At 41.9% G+C, this 24810-nt stretch overlaps 1 protein-coding gene across 1 annotated transcript in view; it reads right to left on the minus strand.

Moving 5' to 3' along the window:
• Window positions 1-24810, minus strand: part of LOC124612607 (dnaJ homolog subfamily C member 22) — a 62906-nt gene that overhangs the window by 34063 nt on the left and 4033 nt on the right. The window contains exon 3 of the mRNA XM_047140900.1: window positions 5620-5821. Within this exon, the coding sequence (XP_046996856.1) occupies window positions 5620-5821 (202 nt within the window). The remainder of the gene's footprint in view (window positions 1-5619; window positions 5822-24810) is intronic.

Here is a 24810-nt window from a genome sequence, read left to right on the forward strand (position 1 = left end):
TAAAGGATGATCTCGGCCAACAGAAACTGGGCATTTCACATACCATGTCAATGGTGTATGTCAGATATCGGCCAAGCCACCAGAACCACTGACATCATGTATAAGGAGCACCAACAGCACACCAGACTCCAACTGGCTTCCAAGTCAGCTGTAGCAGAACACTGTTTAAATAAATCAACCCATGAACTACGATTATGTCAAGATTCCGATACAGATACCCAGAAACTGGGATAGTATTATTAAAGAATCGATCCAAATAAAGGTCACACAGTCTTACCAACCATGACATGAGATATCAACTCAGCTCTGCCTGGAATAAAGCAATTGTGACGAAGCAAGCTCGGATCTCTTAATTCCTCTCTCGTTTTGTCATCTGCCTCCTTAACTTCATTTTATTTTCATTTTTGCAAAAGTACCATTAATGTGCACGAGTATAATTTGTGTTTCCATAAAAGAGAAACATTGGCCCTCAGTCTTAAGGAATATAGCACCAGGTCTAATTCTCTGCTTAGTTTTGTGTATGTAATTAATTTCCCCATTTATTTTAACTATTCCTAGTTAATACCTTTTGCTACAGATCATTACAGGATGAAATCAGTAATTGTTTCGGACTTATATTCTACTGTTGACTTATAAAGAAATATAAATACTGTACTAATTATAAACATCTGGAAGAAGACCCACTAGGATTCTTAAAGTATTTATTTGGCTCTATTCAAAAACATTAGCAAAGCTAGCCCTTAAATAACTCCAAAATGATTACCAGGTTTGTCAAAAGTATTGTTTGTATAACTATATCTGTTAATTTCATTATGAATATAATAGAGGGAAACATTCCACGTGGGAAAAATATATATAAAACACAAAGACACCAACCACTTTTTTGAATGCCTGGAATCCTTACCCAATCTGTTATCCCCGGAAACCATCCTTGTAACCATTGATGCCACTTCCTTTAACACAAATATACTGCACATCCAGGGCCTCGCTGTGATGCAGTACTTCTTTTCACGCCAATCACCTGCTACCCTACCTAAAACCTCTTTCCTCATTACCTTAGCCAGCTTCATCTTAACCCACAACTTCTTCACTATTGAAGGCCAGACATACCAACAATTAAAGGGAACAGCCATGGGTACCAGGATGGCCCCCTCTTACGCCAACCTATTTATGGGTCGCTTAGAGAAAGCCTTCTTGGTTACCCAAGCCTGCCAACCCAAACTTTGGTACAGATTTATAGATGACATCTTCACGATCTGGACTCACAGTGAAGAAGAACTCCAGAATTTCCTCTCCAACCTCAACTCCTTTGGTTCCATCAGATTCACCAGGTCCTACTCCAAATCCCATGCCACTTTCCTCGATGTTAACCTCCATCTGTCCAATGGCCAGCTTCACATATCTGTCCACATCAAACCCACTAACAAGCAACAGTAACTCCATTATGACAGCTGCCACCCGTTCCATATCAAACGGTCCTTCCCTACAGCTTAGGTCTTCATGGCAAACGAATCTGCTCCAGTCCTGAATCCCTGAACCATTACACCAACAACCTGAAAACAGCTTTTGCATCCCGCAACTACCCTCCCTACCTGGTACAGAAGCAAATAGCTGGAGTCACTTCCTCATCTCCTCAAACCCAGAACCTCTCACAGAAGAACCCCAAAAGTGCCCCACTTGTGACAGGATACTTTCTGGAACTGGATCAGACTCTGAATGTGGCTCTCCAGCAGGGGTATGACTTCCTCAAATCCTGCCCTGAAATGAGATCCATCCTTCATGAAATCCTCCCCACTCCACCAAGAGTGTCTTTCCGCCGCCCACCTAACCTTCATAACCACTTGGTTCATCCCTATGAAATCCCCAAACCACCTTCCCTACCCTCTGGCTCCTACCCTTGTAACTGCCCCCAGTGTAAAACTTGTCCCGTGCACCCTCCCACCACCACCTACACCAGTCCTGTAACCCGGAAGGTGTACATGATCAAAGGTAGAGCCACGTGTGAAAGCACCCACGTGATTTACCAACTGACATGCATACACTGAAGCCTTCTATGTGTGAATGACCAGCAACAGACTGTCCATTCGCATGAACGGACACAGGCAGACAGTGTTTGTTGGTAATGAGGATTGCCCTGTGGCTAAACATGCCTTGGTGCACGGCCAGCACATCTTGGAACAGTGTTACACCGTCTGGGTTATCTGGATACTTCCCACTGACACCAACCTATCCGAACTCCGGAGATGGGAACTTGCCCTTCAATATATTCTCCCTTCCCGTTGCCTACCAGGCCTCAACTTCCACTCACCTGTCATTCAACAACATCTTTGCCTCTGTATTTCCGCCTTGACTGACATCTCTGCCCAACCTCTTTGCATTTACATATGTCTGCCTGTGTCTGTATATGTGCGGATGGGTGTGTGTGCGCGCGCGCGCAAGTGTACACGTGTCCTTTTTTTCCCCTTAGGTAAGTCTTTCCGCTCCCAGGATTGGAATGACTCCTTACCCTCTCCCTTAAAACCCACATCCTTTCGTCTTTTCCTCTCCTTTCCTCTTTCCTGATGAAGCAACCACAGGTTGCAAAAGCTTGAGTATTTGCGTGTGTGTTTGTGTGTTTTTCATTTTATTGTGTCTAGCAACATACCAGTGCTTTCTCATTTGGTAAGTTAAACCACCTTTGATTTCTATATACGTTAATTTCATTATTTCAACAAATAATTCGGCCTAACCTTTATGGTAGAAGCAACCGGTAAAAAGGAATTTTTTGATGTACCTAGTTAATTGAATGAGTTATGTCTTAATTGTAATTTCTGTAACTTAAAACATTGGACATTGTATAGTTTCAGTGCCTATTACTGTGAGGATATATAAAGGACCGATTTTTGGTCCCGAGTCAGTCAATCTACGGCCGATTTTCAGACGTGAAACATGTACTGGTTAGATTAACAACGATGCATCAGCTAAACAGTGGGGTAAGTGTGACACAAATACGCCGTGTGTTAGAACAATTAATGACAATGTCTGTTTAATTTATTTGAAAAATACATAACACATTATTCTGCAAGAAATGTGAATGTATTATTCAGCAAGAATTATGAACTGCGTGGTTAGGTTTTTACTGTTTATAGATGTTCAACATCAAAGTATTGTAGCAGTATGCTGATGTTGCCTGCAACCTATTAATGAGGTTTATCGACATTTACCAATAGTGAACTGGCCATATAATTGTGCAATATTGGGGGATTGTGAACAGTGAATATAAAGAACTGTGAAACACAATTATGCAACTCTCAGCTACATTATTTACAGTAGTCGGTGTTTAACTCTCTCCCTCCCCCCCCCCCCCCCCCCCCATTTTTCAGTGAGTATAACAATGTAGCAGGTCAACAGTGAGGACTATCAACGAAGAAATAAAGCAGGCGAATGTCACACGGTCTATCTCCTAATGACGCAACATCCAAACACTGAGCAAATAACTTTGGAAATTGTGACAGACCACATTATCCACCAAAACCAACACAGAATGCAGAGATGGTGGTACTTCAGGTAGCAAAACAAGTACCTAAGGATGGTCATTTCAAGAACGCATGGCAATTTGAACAACAGCACCTAGAAAACAATCCAATAGTCACTCCAAGTGGTTGTGGACCTCAGATGAGCACCTGATGCAATCAACTACAGTAATAGAACACTATAGTGCACAGCACTGCTTAAATGACGGCAATCAGAAGACTGAACTCCGTGTACAACTTGGAAGTGGTACGGAACGTCAGATGGCAAAATTACAACAGCCAAAGAGAATGTGCACAACAGTCAGAAAAGCAACAGCTAGGAAATAATATAGTTGCTGCTACTGGCTGGCGAGTAATTCAGACTGGCGGGACGTGGACCAATGACGGAGTGCCTAGCCCCACATAGGCATAAATACTGGAACTGTTCCACAACGGATTCAGCCTTACGGAGGACTTGATGAAGACTGCGAGTTATGCTATTGAAATATTGTGCTAGAAGAACATGGATTACTGGCAGAAAACCCAATTTTTCAAGATGGCAACACCTCACCGGGAAAGCCTGAAAATCTACATCAGCAAAGCCAACTTGTTTCACCAAGTTTATGAATAGCTTAAGACACAATGATGAACAAAGAAATATTCCTTTTTCGTTAAAAACTTTTGCTGGCGCACACAACAACAACTCACAAAAGTAATCAGATGAACACAAGAGGTATGCTAGAAGACAAAAACAATTACACCTTTTTATGTATTACATGAGGGACCTTTAATCTACACAGTCATTGCAACTTCAGCACTTTGGACATTGTGAACAAGACTGTGCACACAACCTGCATAGAAAAGCGGCAGTCAGAATGCTCTGACTACATATGCAAGTCAGCACAGGTTTTTTGAGTAAAAATTCAGAAAGGTTCTGCTAGGTAGTAATTATGAAAGGAAGATGTTAAGGAGTAGTCTAGGGTTACTAGTATTCTAAACTTCATTGAATGGTTCAGCTCCTCATATGAAATGTTGCATCTTAATTGCTAGGTGTGCAGTGTGCACTGCATTGTGTGTACGATTACTGTAATTTTAACATATCTAAAAATGGACATGATTTATGTAGTAAGAATTTTGACTACCCAGTTCTTACGACATCCAGATAGATAGATAGACAGACAGATAGATAGAGATAGAGAGAGAGGCGGGGGGAGGGGGGCGGGGTGTTCGTAGAATGGATCATTATGACAGGAAATACAACTGAAGCACATAATGAATTATGATACTTGAATAGTTCTGTAAATGATGACACCATGCACCTAGCATATATTAAAAGAATAACCACAATGACAACATATAGACTTAAATTCCATAGAGAATTTTATTTTTTTACAGTCGTTCTCCTCCTTTTCGTCCTCTTTGCACTGATCTGCCACGACTGTGGCCCATAGTCTTGATCATACCAAAGCATTATCACAGCTGCACTCGTCTGGACATGCACAGCAAGAAACTGCCAACAGTTTGTCAATCGCCTAAGATTCTTCTGCATCGCTCAAACAGCATTTTGATCAGGTGCTCATGGACCAGAAGGAATCTTTTATTGTTAAAGCCATCACTACCCAAGTCAGTAAAAATTTTTACCAATGCCAGAGGCAAATGCAGTTGTTGTAAAGCATTTCGTACAAGGATGGCTTGTAGGCTTTACACTACACCTTCACATAACCACAGATCAACAAGAAATGTTCAAATCTATGATCACACAGAACTTTGATACTGCTACTGCAAACAAAATATTTTGAGACCTATAGCCTACAACATAGCCGCATATGACACTGCAGAGCAATTCACCAGTTCACCACTGTGCTCAAGGGGCACAGAACACAGGGTCAAAGAGTTGCTCATTGATTCTGCAGGAACTGCACACATATTTAAGATAAAAGTATTATAATTTATCTGTAAGAAAAGGAAAGCATCAGCAATAGATATAGAGCAGAACAGTTATCCCACTGCCTTTCCTGTAGAAAAGGAGTGGTTGATAAACTTTCCATAAAATTAACAGATGGTTCCTAAGGTGAAAAAAATATTCTAACTCCTCTCTGATTTAAGAAAAATAATGTTTCACAGTTACCTGCAAAGAGACCTCCTCTTGTGTGTCCTCCTCCATTGTTTGGATTTATTATCAAATGCTGATGCTGATAAAAAAGTCATTGTAGTAAGCCATGTGGAATCATCTGAAAAGTATGTTCGGAAAGGATATACTGCAAAGGCTGCGGCTAGTGCCCACCATATTGTTCCTTTCTGTCGCCCAATATTACCCACAGCCCAAACACCTGTCAGTGAATATACACCAAAATATTGAGAATGTAATGGTGAAAAACTGAGAACAAAAAATACACAATAAAATGACACAAAAATGATAGTGTACAAGTGGGAAGACAGATGGCATCCTTACAAGCCAATGAAGATGAAAAAGAACATAAAGAACAAAATAAAATGACATCATCTTAACAAAATGACAATTATATGAAAGGTCGTCTGATATGAATTGTCCTGTGCTATTATGTCCAATAACATAGTTGCCAACCTTCAGAAGAGGCGGTTATTACCGTAATCACATGGCAAATACGGAGGGGACCAAAGGAGCCATCCCCCCAGAACATTTTGTAATTAAGAAGCCTGATTTAGACCTTCAGGCACTACATTTCACTCACATTCTGATCCTAAATAAAGAAGATTTTCCAGGAAAAAGAATTGCAAATGAAAAGATCAGGTTCAATGGAAAAGGCTAAAAATTTGTTTAGTTAACATCAAGAGTGCTGTAGAAACAGTTTAGTAACTTTCAAATACTACAGAATCAATACACATACACATATATATCAACTAAAAAGATGAATAAAATCACTGAACACACATAATGCACAAAATAACTGAAAATATCATCAGTCTATAATAACTTACGTCCGAAAAAAATTTTAAAAGCTTTAAGGAGACGGCCGTTACTATAATAGCATCAGTGTGGAGTGTAACACTAAGTACGGATGAACAGAGGAACTGCACGTCTTGTCACTTCACGTGTTAAGAAAAACTGCAACACCTTACAGACAAATGCCTTGAACCTTGTGACGTCACTTTATACGAAAGCAGTTTCATTCCTATCCTTTCAGTTGATATGAACAGAACGAAAAATTTTTGGCGTCACTCAGCATAACCACCTTAGTATGTTGTGGCGATGAAATCGTTTGTTGACACATTTACTATATACTCAGGAAGGAAACCATTACCATCTGTTAACACACTTTACTAGCAAATGATTAGTAATAGGTGAACAGTAACCATCCTGATTTTTTTTTTTTGTAACATCAAATTGTAAAATATCTATTTCTGTAATCTTTTAGTAACTTCCCTAACTCCATAATTAAGGTGACAAAACTGTAACAACTTGGACATCCGTAATAGTTGGCAGCCATGCTACAAGCATGCAACAACACTGTGCCTCCTGGAGAAATCTGACTAAAGTCTACCAGTACTCTAACAGAGAGTGTACAACATGGAACACACAAACAGGAAAACCTGAGACAGCATTTGATAGTGAAAAAACCTCCCAACACTATCTTTAAGGCTTAATATGGGAAACAAAGAGAACATGAATGCATCATACAAGTGTGACCTTTATCACAATTTATTGGACTGAAATTTGAAATTGTGTCATACAATACCTGTGTGTGTGTGTGTGTGTGTGTGTGTGTGTGTGTGTGTGTGTGTGTGTGTGTGTGTTTTCTGGAGAATAACAAGTATTTAAATCCACTATCTATGTTTCACTTTTTGTTTATGTGCCCACCTATTACTTACTGCCACAACTACACACCGAGCAGTTGTCTTTACTCATTCTACTGTTTGTATTCTACTAAGAATTTTTTAGTAGAAAATGTACAATATTCTCATTTTCAAGAAGGGTGACAAAACAGTTAACATAACTTTAAGGCTACATCACTGATGTCATTCTAATCCAGAATTATGCCACATCACATACATTACAGCATTTTGGAAATTTTAAGAGTTCGTTTAAAAGTAAGGTTTATTATTTATTTGATAGTTCATTTCCTATGATGAAATATGCTATCAGGCAAGTGTCAAAAGAGTATTTCACTTGTTTACAATTACTAAATGTCTTGTGGTAGCGTTCTCGCTTCCCACACATGGGATCCCGGGTTCGTTTCCCAGCGGGGTCAGGGATTTTTTCCCTGCCTCGAGATGACTGGGTGTTGTGTCACACTCATCATCATCATTCATCCCCCTTACGGTCAGAGGAAGGCAATGGCAAACCACCTCTGCTAGGACCTTGGCCAGTATGGCGGTGCGGGTCTCCCGCATCGTCCCCTATGCTCCTCGGAATATGTGACATCATCATCATCATCATCATCATCATCATCATCATCATGTCACATAATTACAATGAATTAGCCAATGGAAGTTTACTACAGATGCCATACGTGAGCCAGATCACATTAGAACTTAATTCGGAATGGCAATAAAGCCACAAAAGCTGAGGTACAGAATATTAAACGTACTGCAGCTAGTCTGGACTTTTCTTTTTCACTACTGGGGAAAATCAGTGACATGTTATTGAAAATTTTGAGGAGTATGTAGCTGGAGTTATTCAAGGAAAGTAACTACTCAGAAATAAAGGTGTATTCATAGTAGCAGGTAATTTATTTTAAAAGTAAATTGGCGCTTTTGGTATCAGTAGCAGTGGACACAAAACTATTTAATTATTTTGAATTTCCTACTTATTATACTGGGTAGGCGCAGTGATTAAACACTAGAGTTATTCACAAGGTACATGGTTCAGAACTGTGTGCAATATCCCGATTTAATGGTTCTGTTGTTTTGCTAAATCACTCACACCAAATGCTTTGATGTTTCTTTAAATGATCTCAAAAGTGTTACCATAATGTGAAGACTTGCTACACCATACTACCTTCTTTTGTTCACTTTTTCCCTTTGCCTCCCTTTCTTTCAGTCATGACATTTTTTATTCTAATGTAGGAGTGAGTAGGAGACAGGGGCTGGTAGAAATGAAGACATGTGTGTGAACTATTTTCATTTCAAAACAATATACAATCCACTGCACTGGCAGATTCATTCTACTCTTGTGTTCATAATTAATTGCACACAAATATATGTATAGTTTGTAAAACGTTAGGTACCTAGCAGTATCAAACAATGGAAAATCCAGAATAGAATGTGAAACCACACTGCCACAGTGTGTACGTCTTGTTTGTGTGTGTCTTCTATTGTTGACGAATGCCTCAATGGCCGAAAGCTTTATATGTGACAGTCTTTTTGTCATATCTATCTGTGACTCGGCATCCCCACTATATGGTGAGTAGTAACTTTCCTTTTCATAATATTGTGCGTAGTAGTATGTATGACTGATCAAGAGTCTTAATCAAGAATAAATTTTGGAATAAGTAAATAAAAATAATTAAATAAGTTTACAGCCTAATTATTTCTTCGTAAAAGTGTACCTACAGTGTTCCACAGTTTTTCCAATGCATGTTGCTGTTGCATAATGAATGACGCAACTGAATATGACAAATCATGAGTCACATGTGGGTTTGCAGCAATTCAAACTGGGCTATTATGTTCCAACCATGGAAATCTTCACAAATTTGGAAAAAATAATTATCTATTTGTGACAACCAGAATTACAAGATTGGGTGATTTTCATTGCCTACCACATACTGCCACCTGACTGGTTACGAACACCAATAACAAATTGCCATTAGAATCACTCAACAGAAGAGCCATGGTGTATTGTAAGTGCACTTTAGCCTATTTTTTCACCTAGTCTAAATCTTTCTCATCAACATCTACATCTATATTCTGCTAACCACTGTGAGGAGTATAGCAGAGCATACATCCTGTTGTACCAGTTATTAGGGTTTCTTCCTGTTCCATTAATATATGGAATGCAAGAAGAATGATTGTCTGAATGCCTCTGCGCGTGCAGTAATTATTTTAATCTTATCCTCACAATCCCTGTGCGAGTGATATCTAGGGGGTTGTAGTATACCCCTACGGTAATCATTTAACACCAGTCCTTGGAATTTCATTAATAGACTTTCTCGGGATAGTTTACGTCTCTCTTCAAAGAGTCTGCCATTTCAGTTCCTTCAGTATCTCTGTGACACTCTCCCATGGATTAAAGAAACCTGTGACCATTCGTGCTGCCCCTCTCTGTACACGTTCAATATCCCCTGATAGTCCTATCTGGTACTGGTCCCACACACTTGAGTGATATTCTAGGATGGGTCACACAAATGATTCATAAGCAATCTCTTTTGCAGACTGACTGCAGTTCCCCAGTACTCTACCAATAAACTGAAGTCTACCACCTGCTTTACCCATGACTGAACCTACGTGATCAATCCATTTCATATTTCTACAAAGTGTTACAACCAGGTACATGTACGAGTTGCCCTAGTGCACTGTCTACAACAACCTGTGTTGTAACACATAGCTTTTGGTAAAGCGAGTGTTATTGAACATCTAGATATACAACAAAAGATCTAAACAGTGAAATGATTTATTATTAGCTTGTTTGTTTAGAATTGTGAATTGTCTCAAAGTTAAGTTGGTTATTGTTTGTGCTTATACAATGGGAAGGATAGTTACTGCAGTCCCCAAAGTACAACAACAATGGCAATTTTGCTGTGCACTGTCATATCCGCTTACTTGGCAGTTTTTCTGTGCTATGATAATACAGCTCTAAGAAGTGGTGCAGGCAACTGAATAAAGGAGCCTCTAAGAAAATGGTGCTAACATCACAGAGGACATATGACAATCATTGCTTTCTATCTGTCAGATTGTTACAAAACTGTTATTAGTACTGTCAGGCTGTGTTTATGGAACATCCTATTGAATGCATGAACATTCTTCGTAAATGTGATGGTCCGTTACACATCAATTGTAGCAGAAGACACAATTTAACTTTTGTCAGAGGAAATATACATTCTAGTAAACAGAAGAAAGTCAGAATTTATAAAAGCTTCAAGATTCCAGCACAAGAATGGCTGCAGCAGTGAAGAAGTACACGTTAAAAAAAGCTATTTGTTGTGAGTGCCACGACATTTAACAGTGCCGCCACGACAGTACGCGCAAACGGCGATAGAGGCGCTCCGCAACTCGGCTGAGCACGGGAGCGCCACCTAGCTACGAACAGCGCCGGCCACATGTCACGGCACGGCAGTTGAATAAGAGATACTGAGTTGTTATCATGTAACGAGCTATTGTTTCTAAGTGAGTGTGTTTGAATATCCACGCAATTATTGGTGTTTACAGGTTATAACACTTTTTGGCGACGAGGTCGGATATTTTCACTGCGTTGTGGATTTGTGTGTTCGTGACGGGGCAGACATAGAAGAGCTTATGCAAGCGCTCACTGAACAACAAACACAGCTGACGGCTGCTATTCAGGCGCTGTCGACGTCACTTACTCATTGTCTGTCTTCCTCTTCTCCGTCTCCATTCCCTCCTTACGACGAGGCCGCTGAAGACTGGGAGGATTATGAGAAGCGTTTGCGGCAACACTTCTTGGCTTTCGGCGTTGTCGACGCTGCTATGTGAAGTCGTTATTTCTATCCCACGGATCTACCAGCTGCTATCTCAGATAGCCCCTCTGCGGGAGCCTGCCTCTCTGTCCGTCCAAGAAATGTGTGACTTATTGTCTAACTATTACCGAAAAAACACCTACGTTGTTGCCGCCCGCGTGGCGTTCTACCGGTGTCGTAAACAGCCCCATCAATCTTACCGGGCTTGGGTGGCGGAACTACACGGTCTGAGTAGGAAATGTCAGTTTGTCACGGACACTCATCATGAGTCTTTATGCTAATTCAATGGTTAGGTATGCTATTCTACGGCTTGCTCCTGATAAAGAAGTTCGGCAACGTGCCCCACAACTGCCAAATCCGTCGCTGTCGGAAGTTCTAAGCATCGCTCAATCCTTTGAAGTGTCTCACGCTGCTGGCGCACAAATAGACGTGTGGTGTGATGTAGGCGCTGTACAGTCAACTTTCGACACGGACAATTTGCCTGTTTCACAGGAGAACGAAGATGTGGCGGCGGTTCACTCGCGTAAACAACGTCGTGTTGGGCCGCAACGCTCACAGCGTAAAGAGCAACCACAGAAGCAGGTTCGTTGGGCACTTCCTTCTTGTCCACGTTGTTTCGTACAGCATGACAGGGCCGCGTGTCCAAAACGTTGGGCCACATTGCTTCTGTGTGTCAGTCCCCTAAAGTTCCTGTCGACGAGGACGAGGCATCGGACATGGATGTTAACTGTGTGCTTTCTCAAACAAATAAGTTGATTGTTACTGTTCGTGTTCTGGAAAAAGACATTCGCATGCAAGTGGACACTGGCTCTGCAGTAACTCATTAATTCTCGCACGTATTTGGAGTTGGGCTCCCCTCCCTTGTCTCCAGTTACGCGAAATCTGAGAACTTATAATAAACAGAAAATTCCTATCATTGGCCAGTTTGATGCTTCCACTGCCTACAAGTCTGTTGTTAGGCCCCTCACGTTTTATGTGGTGGATTATGCGGGCACTGAAAACCTGTTCGGTTATGATGCTTTCCAGTTGTTCGGGTTCTCCATTGATGATGACGTGCACCTCATATCTGAGGATATTCCGTATCAATAGCTGGATGGACTGTGTTCTGAATTTTCGTCCGTGTTCTCTGCTGGTCTGGGTCGTGCCAAGGATTTTGAAGCCCACATTACTCTTAAACCTACAGCTCGCCCTAAGTTTTTCCGGGCACGCCCTGTTCCGGTGGCGTTGCGTGCACCTGTCAAGGCTGAGATAGACAGGTTAACAGCTTCGGGGATTCTCCTTCCTGTTACCCCCAGCGAATGGACATCGCCAATCGTGGTGGTTTCTAAACCAAATGGGAGTCTGTGATTGTGTGGTGATTTTAAAGCCACTGTCAACGCTTAGAGCCTCATTGACACTTATCCTCTTCCCCGTCCTGAGGAGTTATTTACCAAGCTCGCTGGGGGGCCAGTTCTTTTCCAAACTTGACTTATCGGAGGCGTACCATCACTTGCCGTTGGATGCTTCTTCCAAGGAATTTCTCGTCATCAACACACCTTGTGGGTTGTATCAGTACCAGCGGTTACCATTTGGCATCCTAGCGCGCCGGCCATTTTTCAGCGGTTTTTGGAACAGCTCACGGCTTCCGTTCCCGGCTGCATAAACTATTTGGATGACATTGTTGTCACAGGGGCCTCCACTGAGGAGCACCTTCGCAATTTGCGTTCACTGTTTCGGGTTTTGCATTCGGCTGGGTTGAGGTGCAATCTGGACAAGCCACAGTTCTTCCAACCCTCCATTGTGTATCTTGGTTTCCACTTGTCCCGTGAGGGTATACGTCCTCTACGTCAGCACGTTGCGGCCATTAACGCTCTACCCCGGCCGTCTACGGTCAAAGAACTTCAGGCGTTTCTAGGCAAGATTGCTTATTATCACAAATTCATTCCATCCGCGGCGGCGGTAGCTCATCCTCTGCATCAGCTGTTACGCAAAAACGTCCCTTTCTGTTGGTCCGACAAGTGTGAGCCGGCTTTTGTCCGCCTGAAGGCTCAATTGCAGTCGGCGCCTTGTCTTGCCACATTCCGTCCGGGTCAGCACTTGGTTCTGGCGACTGACGCGTCACAGTATGGCCTAGGGGCTGTTCTCGCCCATCGGTATGAGGATGGGTCGAAACGACCCATCGCCTATGCTTCCAAGACCCTCAACGATGCGCAACGGCGTTACTCGCCAATCGAAAAGGAGGCGCTCGCTATCTTTTATGCTCTAAAAAAGTTCAGCGTTTTTTTTGTATGGTTCTATATTTCACCTCATCACTGACCACAAGCCGCTAGTCTCTCTGTTCAGCCCATCGGCGTCGCTTCCGGATAAGGCAGCTCACTGCCTCCAACGTTTGGCCTTATACTTGTCTCGTTTTCACTATGAGATTCACTATCGCCCCACGGCCCAGCACACCAACTCTGACTCATTGTCGCGATTGCCGATGGGCCCCGACCCGGTTTTTGATCATGATGAACTACTCTGCTTCCACATTGACGAGGAAGAACGTCGTGCGGTCGAGGGTTTTCCACTTACAGGTTCGCAGGCCGCGTCGGCTACTGCGCGGGACCCGGTCCTGCGTCAGGTGATCGGTTTTGTTCAACGGGGTTGGCCGGACAGGACCAAGGGCCGGGCATCGGATCCCCTTCGCAACTACCATGCCTTGCGCCTTCGTCTGTGCGTGATGGTGGTGTTCTTCTGGCCACGGATGGCGCATCTCCACGGGTCGTGGTGCCAGCCTCTCTTCGCAAAGATGTCCTCAACCTGTTGCATGAAGGCCATTGGGGTATATCTCGGACTAAGTCCCTGGCCCGCAGGCACGTTTATTGGCCCGGTATTGATTCGGACATCGCCCACATGGTTGCTGCGTGTGGTCTGTGTGCTCAACATCTGGCTGCACCTCGTACAATGCCCTCTCTGTGGCCTGATCCGGCGCAGCCATAGGAACGGGTGCATGCTGACTTTGCCGGCCCCTTCCTCGGTACTTATTGGCTACTGTTGATTGACGCCTTCTCAAAGTTTCCGTTTGTTGTTCGATGTCTGTCGCCCACAACTGCGGTGACGACGCTGGCTTTGTCCAAAATCTTTGCGCTAGAAGGTCTTCCATCCACGATCGTCACGGACAATGGCCCTCAGTTCTCTTCACATGCCTTCCGTGATTTTTGTACTGGACAATGGATTCATCATGTTACAGCACCGCCCTTCCATCCGCAATCGAATGGAGAGGTCGAGCGCCTTGTCCGCACTTTCAAAAGCCAGATGAAAAAATTCCTTAGTGACTTTTCCACAGATGACGATCTGCTGCAATTTCTGAGTTCTTATCGCTTCACGCCCCTGGGTGATCGCAGCCCTGCTGAACTCTTGCATGGCCGCCAACCGCGCACTCTACTGCACCTGCTTCACCCTGCCAAGCCTTGTGCTGTGTCCCCTAGTGCGGGAAAATACTCGGTGGGCACCAGCATGTGGGCACGAGGGTATGGATCTCACCCTCAATGGATTCCAGGGGTGGTCAAGGCTCTTCGTGGCTGCCGGCTTTGTGAAATACGTACGGACGACGGCATGGTTGTTCGCCACTACGACCAGATGCGCCCACGAGTGGTGGCCACGCCGGTGCCACCGCCCCTTCCTTCGCCTCCACCAGCCCGAGAAGCCAGTCCTGTCGCTGCTGCTGATCTACCGTACATGTTGATGCAGCCGACGTCACTACCGCTTCCGAGTACGCCGGAACCGGCCCCAGTCGCGACGCGCCTTCTCCGGGACCCATCTCGCTGGAGCACACCCCCAGGTCCATGACACCTATAGATGCTGCTCCGGAGTTTTCACCCATCATCTCGTCCAGGAGGCAAGTTCCACGCACGAGCTTCCGTCCTGGACATTTTTGACCATACTCTCGTGTCTCTCCGCGGGATCTTCTCGGGGCCTCACCAGAGGCCATGGATGTCTCCGCACTGTCCATGTCTCCAAGGAAGTGAGTGGGTTTCCCCCCCCCCCCCCCCCTTCCAAGGGGGGAAAAGTGATGTGACAGTGCCACGACATTGAACAGTGCCGCCACGACAGTACGCGCAAACGGCGATAGAGGTGCTCTGCAACTCGGCTGAGTGCGGGAGCGCCACCTAGCTACGAACGGCGCCGGCCGCATGTCACAGCACGGCAGTCAAATAAGAGATACTGAGTTGTTATCATGTAACGAGCTATTGTTTCTAAGTGAGTGTGTTTGAATATCCACGCAATTATTGGTGATTACAGGTTATAACACTATTTGATTGTCTGAGTAGTATTTCTAGAAGCAGCAGTTCACAACTTGAGAGCAATTAATTTCACAATCTGAACCGTCTGCAGCTCTTGGTCTAGTGGCTTGTGTTGCTGCTTCTGGATCACAGGGTCCCAGGTTCAATTCCCAGATGGGTTTGGGATTTTCTCTGCCCGGGGACTGGGTCTTCTCCTCCTCCTCCTCCTCGTCATCGTCATTCGTGACAGTGGCTCAACTGGACTGAGTAAAAAATTGACTGGGTAAAAATTGTGACTTTGTATGAGCACTGACGACCACACAGTTGAGCACCCAACAAACCAATCATCATCATCATCATCACAATCTGAACCTATACACAGCATTTCAGACATAAGAACACTTCACATTCAGAAACTGAAGAAACACAAAAATACAGCACTTGCAACTGTCTTTTCAAAATAGATTAGTAACAGACGAAAATCTAAATTGGAGCAAATAGCTGCAATGTGCAAGAAGGCATCAGCATTTTTCTGCGCCCTAACAAAATATAAAAAGCTCTTTCTTCTTGACCTGAAATAAAGATAATTGCAGAAATGCTTATACTGCCAGTAATTGATTACAGTTATGTTATCCTGCAACGTCTTTCTCAGGAAAACTCATGGCACCTGGAATTGGTTATGAACGCCTGTGTTTGAGATATCAGCACTGTTCAAAGTTAACTACCACATGCACAGCTATATTGACTGCATGAAGACAGGCACATAGATTTCCATACACTCTGAGTCCTCTATTGTCTTATAACATATAGTGTTGCTCTTGTCTCTCCTTGACCTTAATGGTTTTGTCTGATCAACATAGTAGAAACAGTTGTTCCCATCAATGCAAATTCCTTTCTGTCCCACTCAAACACTCAGCCATTGTCTTGAAGTCCTTTCCAGTAACAGGAACTAGAATCCATCATCACTTCAGCGAACTGAATAACATCTCTAGTTTCTTAAGACAGTTAACGGCATATCTACTGAATCAACAGTAATGTCTAACTTTGTCCCTGCACATACTCGTTGCCCCATTACACTCTCCTTTCTAACTAGATCTTCCCGATTTCCTAGCTCTCTTACCTGGTGCAGTCTTCTTCAATTTACCCCCTCAGAAATTGCTGTATCAGCAAATATGAATTTTCTAAACTTTTAAATACTTTTTCTATGTGCCATTATTACCACCATCATTATAGTGGTGCATGTTGGAAGATTAACGATTTCAATTTTAAGGAGATGGGTTGTCTCAAGACCTTCGCTCCACACCTTACCGTGCTTAATTGCACAGCCATTACCGAATTCTGTGCTCCAGAAATGTCACTATGTTATTGTGTCTGGTTGGTAGCTGATAATTGCAGTGGTCAGGGGTAAGCTGTGTCAGATGGCACTGACTCGCTCTCCTGATGGGAGAGATACCTGTTGCATCGAGTTGTTTGTGTAAGTTGAGCACAAGCATAAAGAACTAGTGAGCGAGGAAGACCTATGAACACAGATCTGCAGAAATAATCTTCAATGAAATGATAGTAAGAACTGTCTCTCAGGAAAAATTTCTCGCTAATTCAAAGCATAAGGACCGCTTAGGATCAATTTAATGGACAAATTGGCCAAAGCAGGTATAGCTTCCAAACAAGTTATGGACAATGCTGATATCCAGATTATCAACACTGCAAGATCTATGACCCCTACACATTCAACTATCATAGTTGTAGGCCTTTTTATCATTCTCAAAGGCCTCAATCAACAAAGTAATGTACACTGTCTGGTCACATTAATGTGACTGTCAGACACCTGATAACCTTTTGCAGCACAGGCCAGTGCAAGATGTGCTGGAAGAGAGAGTCAATGAGGTTTTAGAAGGTACTGACAATGATATAGAGCCAGGCTGACGCCAGTGGCAAGGCCAGCTGCGCTGTGTTTCTCAGTTAGGACACATGTTGTGAACAGCCCAATTGAGGTCATCCCACAGACTCTTGGTTGGGTTTAAATACGGGGAGTTTGGTGGCCAGGAAAACTCATCCTGATGCTTTTCGAACCACATACATAAACTGTGAGCTATTTGACATGTTGTGTTGTCCTGCTGGTAGATATCATGCGGTGGAAAAACAAACAGCATGGTCCCCAAGGATAGATGCATACCTGTGTTGATCCACTGTGCTTTCCAGTACGGTTAGATCACCCACGGAATGACATGAAAACATTTCACAGACAATAATGCCCCAATGATTGTTGCAGGGTGTTCACTTTCAGACATTTCATGCCCTACACGCCAATGGCCATCTGTCCAATTGAGCATAAAACGTGATTCATCTGAGAATACAACCTGCCGCCACTCAGTGGACATCCACTTGGCATGCTAATTCCAGCCTTTTCTGCTGATGAAAAGCTGTCAGCATCAGTGCTTGAACCAGGTGCTTGATGCAGAGGCCCGTACAAAGCAATGTTAGCTGAACTGTCATTAAGGAGACACTGTTGGTAGTCCTTTGGTTCATCTGAGCAACATTTGAATGTCTATTAAGCCGTACACATCTCCGCAACTGCCGTTCGTCTGTCATCTATGACAGTGGTGCACCACAGTTGCTTCAGTGCCAATTCTGGATAGCGCCATTGTTCCATGCACAGTATGCATCAAACGTGGCAGCACACGGGAATTGGCCAGCCTGCTTGAGAGAATATCTTGTTTTTGAATGCAGTCACTGGCTGTGACACTACTCTGCTGTTTACAATCCGGGTGAAGTGAAATGTATCACTACATTGAAGAAAAACCCTGAATTGTAATAGGTATATTTAAAGGTATGGAAGCAGACAAGGAAGCCATAGTGGAGAGTGGTAAACGATCCCTCATCAAAGTGTGTCGTGGTGTAAGTGGAGAGTCTCTAAACCACCTCAGATACAGAAGCTACATCAAATAGACATTCAAAATAGCACCAACATTGCTTCTCTGCCACCAACTGAGGATGCGGCTTGCCAGCATATTCTCTCAGTGTACCACTATGTAGAACAGGGAGGAGGGGAGATCAGTGTTTAATGTCCCATCAACAATGAGGTCATTAGAGACGGAGCACAAGCTCAGATTAGGAAAAGATGGGGAAGGAAATCAGTTATGCCTTTTATCAAAGGAACCTCCGAGCAGTTGCCTGAAGTGATTTCCTTAAATGACTGAAAACCTAAGTCACAAACGCAGGATGTGGGTTTGAACAGTCGTTCTCCCAAATGTGAGTCCAGTGTACCAGGTACAACAGTGGCTGGGCAGAAGTAAAAGTCTCCGGAATGGTGTAGGATGATGTTTAAGGATTGCTGGATTCCAGTCACTATACTTCAGCTGCCAGCACCCAGTGTTATTCTGACCCATATTGCAGGTAAATGCAAAACAGGGTGTCGTGGCTGCTCCTGTAGCTTCCAAACAACAGGCCTCCACTGCTTGAACTTCTGCATCAAATGCAATACGGTTTGTGAGAATGTCAGGCACCTCAATTCACAACACTTAACATATCCCATACTGGAAGTAGAGAAGAAACAGGAGACTGAAATGAGGATGGTTATAGCCAAAGGCAAGCTGTGTTTCACATTATTATTGTTATAATTTCCTGTTGTGAAATCTCATGACCTCATAATTGTAAGAAGCACTACACTTTGATTTCAACTCTAATGTATTATAACTATTTATAATTTTAGTAGGTAAAGAATTATTTTCCTACTTTGAGGTATGAACTGAAATTAACCCATTTTTAGCACTAACATCTATGTAATTTGTTTAAAGTGATTATATTAACAATATAAAGATGATTATTATTATTACCAAATGCCAAATAAAGAAATATTATTATGTCTTTACATAAGTTATTTGAACACCTTGTAACTGAAGGTGTGACTGAAGCTTTTATATTGCTCTTTAAATGAACATCATAGCATACTGAGGGATGTGAAGTTCGGTTTGGGGGTGGCACGCAAAATTATGCTAACTTCAACATGTGCTACATGTCGTATGGTTGGTCTGATGAAAATGGTCACTATACCTAGTTTGTGGGAAATTTTATCCTCTTTATCTTCATAATCAACTCGGCCAAAAACTGAATCATTTCAGAGTTTTTAAAAAAAAAAAAAAAAAAAAGGCCCATTTTTTGTTTTTCTTCTGTTTCTGATCCATTTCCAGGCCAAAATTTTGAGGAGACTTTGAAAATTTGGATTCAGCATACTTGAAAATATAAAGGAAACTTATCAAAAAATTTCTACAAATTTTTCCTCCTGATATCACCATTTGACTGGACTAATAAGGCTGCTGCCTCTCTTCAGGAACTATATATCTGGCCTCTCTACAGATAGTTCTCTGATGTTCTTGTACTTGTGGCACTGCTATCGGTATTGTCGAAACATGGAAGTCAACCCACAGCTGCAAAGTTTACAATTTGAGGGAGGGAGGGCATGTTAATCCATCCATTTAATATTCCAGTGATTTTAAAAGGATAGCTGAAAAACTATGTTTGTCGACATAAACATAACTCGGGTAACAGATATTAACCATTTATAGGCCAGTTCTGCTAACAATTCAGGTGTTATGCAACTTCAACGAGCAAAAATAACCTGCTAGCACCAGGAGACCTCAATGAGCATAGAATTGGTGAAATACTACGCAATTCCTTTGGTTCTTGTGGAACAATTATTTAAAATGAAGTCGACACATAGCTACACTAATTAAGAACCCGAATTCATCATATTCTGCTTATTAAGCACCTCTGATTGTCTTGAGCCAATAACAATGGTGTTGGCATATTAAGTATGTCTGAACTCCATTCATGGAATGATCTTCTGGGGTAGTGTACATAAAGTTAATCAAGTGTTTGTTCAGAAGACGTAAGTAGAAAAAATACCACGTGAAGTAGATGATTCTACATCATGAAAAAGCCTTTTTGACATCTTCCGAATCCTTACACTCAGTTGCATATTTTCTCCTTGATTGTTTTTGTTGCTGGCAACAAAAATCAGCTTCAACTGAACTATGGTGTACACTAGCCATCCTACCAACAGCAAGAAACTGGGAATCTCAAACAGTTCAAACAAAATTAAAAACATACCAATTAGCCACTCGTTCAACAAATTATCTGTGTATCTAGAATTAAGGAATACAAAATTCTGGAGCTATGTGGCAGGTAGTAGGGTTTGTTGTAAAGCTCCACAACACACAATGAGTCATAAACAGAGCTTTATGCACAGTCTTTTTTTTAATTTTTTTTTTTTATTTTTATTTTATTTTTTTTATACAGAAGGTAGCATTGGCCAAAGTCAACATGACAAACTATGAGTCAGATGTAGACAGCAATGAGATTTCCTATGATTTGTAAATGAAGTTAGCTGATACTTTGCTAATTAGGTTAGAATTTACTCATTGGAATTTTTGGTAACATCAAAATAAAGCATCAGTTATTGCAATGACAACTATATACCACAAGCTACAATACTCATCAATCTACTATGACAATCTTTTACTTTCATGTTGAGATTCACTGGCTTTGTCATCTCATAAGCAAATTACAACATTCCAAGCAAACCTAGAACTCACGCTTTATTACAGGTCGGTCTGTTGGCTCATCTGGAATTTGCCAGCCATATGAAGGAATACGAAAACGGTAACCAATATTGAAAGTTCAGTAAAAGTAATTCTCACTTTCTCCATACCAAAAATAGGTAATTTCCAAGAATCTGTGCACATTGAAGTAGCTGACCCATTTTGATACATATCAAATAGTTGCCTCCAGAGGTGTTGACAAGACACGCAACAAAAGATGAACATATCCAAAACAGAAAGATACTATATGGTATTGAATATCAAGGCATAAATCAAGAACCAGTCACTAAGTGGGTGTAACAGTTTTATTTAATTAATGGAAGTGGAAGGGGAAAGCTACAATTCCTATTTCCTACTAATGAATCATGATATACATATATGCGGTTATGCAGGAACCTAAGTGTACAGGTTGAATTACTGCGACTGAAACCATCAGTAATTACATTTGTGTGTTCCTTGAAAACATTTGTCACAATGTCTGATAAACATCTAAGCATGTTGCCACCTTCTACCAGTAACTCCCCCACTGAATTTCCATTAATGAAATAGAACTGCTAAACCCATGTAATGACTGGTTCTCGATGTACAGTGTGATGTTCAATAACAAGACATCTAGGCATGTTCCATATTTGTAGAAGACAAATACAATAGAGCTTGTACGTACGTAGTATTTCCCACTTTGAGACTTGACAGAGTCAAACGTTCGAAATATATCGCTCGCAGTGGGTCTGCAACTTTGATGCGCACCTACTCTTAGAAATTACCCAAAAATAAATGTAATCAATTCGTGACTAGAGGCAAAATAAATTATTAAATTTAGTGACAGTCATTGGCTTCCGTACACTATCAGCCAACTGACTACAACCAATGCCTATGGACTGCCAACATCAGCATGAAATGTGACACTTTGGCAAAAAATTCCTACAACTGCATGCCCGGAAACCAATACATGTTGCATCTGGCCACTCTACTTGTGATAAGAAATTTAGCCACCTTAATATTGCACTACATTGTGTGATGAAATACCAGTGCTATTGGAGACGATTACTCTTGCAAAAAGACAATGACTGGTTTATGCGTGACAGAAGCACCACCATATTTTATACAGTTCATGTGACGTCACCTCACTGAAATATTTCATAAGTGATGGATTAGTTGAAGGTGTCCAATGGCCTCTGTTCAACGTACCTTAATCCAGGGATATCTGACTATGGGGACATTTCAAGGCATTTGTGTACATCCTGACACACTGACAATGGTTATTGTGCAAACACCGCATACACATGTTGCAGATGCATGCGTCACACTCTGCATATGGCCACATGTATTTGAATTAGTACACGATTTGCTGCAAGAGAGGGCTGAAGGATGAGTCAGGAAGCATATTAACCACAAGCAGCACTGCCTACAGTGTCTACCTTAATGTAACAGACACGACAGGGAAGGACAGGATGTACAGGCCGTTATCTCAATAAAGTACTGGTTTCCACACACATTGTTATAGAAATTTTTCTTCTAGTTTTGATCACTACTATCTCCTGTATGAGTATGTGACACTGTTCTTAATAGCCTGTATTTATAGATGTAAGATGCCATTTCCTTTAAGAATGCCAACAATCATGGAAAAATTACACTACAATAGGAGATAATTAGTTTAACAGAAGAACCAGAAACTTTTTTGAAAGTAGGGCCTACATACTTTCTTTGTAATTTATTTGATTATAGCTGACATAGATATCAACAGCATTAAGCAGTGTAGTGGTAATTTATTGCTAATGCAAATAAATGCCAGCTTTACTAATTTCTGTGTCTTTTGAAAATGTATACCTCATTCTGCTCACATTTATGAAGGCTCTCCTTGATGGAATCTATGAAACTTGACAAATGAATAACTGAACAAACTAATGCTCCAGTCTCCAAAAAGACGAGTTACCACATTCCAACCCAACCATGTAGCCTACATCACCAATGCAGATTACCCAAATAATTCAATTTATAGCCTTTGAGCTATCCGTTTTGTGTGTGTGTGTGTGTGTGTGTGTGTGTGTGTGTGTGTGTGGTCCCCCCTCCCCCCCAGCTTCTCATAATTATGCAACTTCAATTTCATAATAGCAAAAAGTGTTGTTGGCAATCTATCACACTGAAGACAGTCATAAATCAACAGAGACACGATGCGAGTTAACTAGCGAGCATATACTAACCAAATACAATAAAAACCATGAGCAGTTAACACAAAGACCAACAATAAATTTTGAATTCCTAGTACTCAGAAAGAGGAAGCCGCCTGGTAGAATTTTGCACAGAGCACAACATAATCATAACTAACACTTGGTTTAAGAATCATGGAAGAAGGTTGCATACATGGAAGAACCCTGGAGATACTAAAAGGTATCAGATTGATTATATAATGGTAAGACAGAGATTTAGGAACCAGGTTTTAAATTGTACGACATTTCCAGGGGCAGATGTGGACTCTGACCACAATCTATTGGTTATGACCTGTAGATTAAAACTGAAGAAACTGCAAAAAGGTGGGAATTTAAGGAGATGGGACCTGGATAAACTAAAAGAACCAGAGGTTGTACAGAGATTCAGGGAGAGCATAAGGGAGCAATTGACAGGAATTGGGGAAATAAATACAGTAGAAGAAGAATGGGTAGCTTTGAGGGATGAAGTAGTGAAGGCAGCAGAGGATCAAGTAGGTAAAAAGACGAGGGCTAGTAGAAATCCTTGGGTAACAGAAGAAATATTGAATTTAATTGATGAAAGGAGAAAATATAAAAATGCAGTAAATGAAGCACACAAAAAGGAATACAAACGTCTCAAAAATGAGATCGACAGGAAGTGCAAAATGGCTAAGCAGGGATGGCTAGAGGACAAATGTAAGGATGTAGAGGCCTATCTCACTAGGGGTAAGATAGACACCGCCTGCAGGAAAATTAAAGAGACCTTTGGAGATAAGAGAACGACTTGTATGAATGTCAAGAGCTCAGATGGAAACCCAGTTCTAAGCAAAGAAGGGAAAGCAGAAAGGTGGAAGGAGTATATAGAGGGTCTATACAAGGGCGATGTACTTGAGGACAATATTATGGAAATGGAAGAGGATGTAGATGAAGATGAAATGGGAGATATGATACTGCATGAAGAGTTTGACAGAGCACTGAAAGACCTGAGTCGAAACAAGGCCCCCGGAGTAGACAACATTCTAATTAGAACTACTGACAGCCTTGGGAGAGCCAGTCCTGACAAAACTCTACCATCTAGTGAGCAAGATGTATGAAACAGGCGAAATACCCTCAGACTTCAAGAAGAATATAATTCCAATCCCAAAGAAAGCAGGTGTTGACAGATGTGAAAATTACCGAACTATCAGTTTAATAAGTCACAGCTGCAAAATACTAACACAAATTCTTTACAGACGAATGGAAAAACTAGTAGAAGCCAACCTCGGGGAAGATCAGTTTGGATTCCGTAGAAACACTGGAACACGTGAGGCAATACTGACCTTACGACTTATCTTAGAAGAAAGATTGAGGAAAGGCAAGCCTACGTTTCTGGCATTTGTGGACTTAGAAAAGGCTTTTGACAATGTTGACTGGAATACTCTCTTTCAAATTCTAAAGGTGGCAGGGGTAAAATACAGGGAGTGAAAGGCTATTTACAATTTATACAGAAACCAGATGGCAGTTATAAGAGTCGAGGGACATGAAAGGGAAGCAGTGGTTGGGAAGGGAGTAAGACAGGGTTGTAGCCTCTCCCCGATGTTGTTCAATCTGTATATTGAGCAAGCAGTAAAGGAAACAAAAGAAAAATCCGGAGTAGGTATTAAAATTCATTGAGAAGAAATAAAAACTTTGAGGTTCGCCGA

The sequence above is a fragment of the Schistocerca americana genome, chromosome 4 (assembly GCF_021461395.2).
Source record: "Schistocerca americana isolate TAMUIC-IGC-003095 chromosome 4, iqSchAmer2.1, whole genome shotgun sequence".
In the NCBI taxonomy this organism is placed as follows: Eukaryota; Metazoa; Arthropoda; class Insecta; order Orthoptera; family Acrididae; genus Schistocerca; species Schistocerca americana.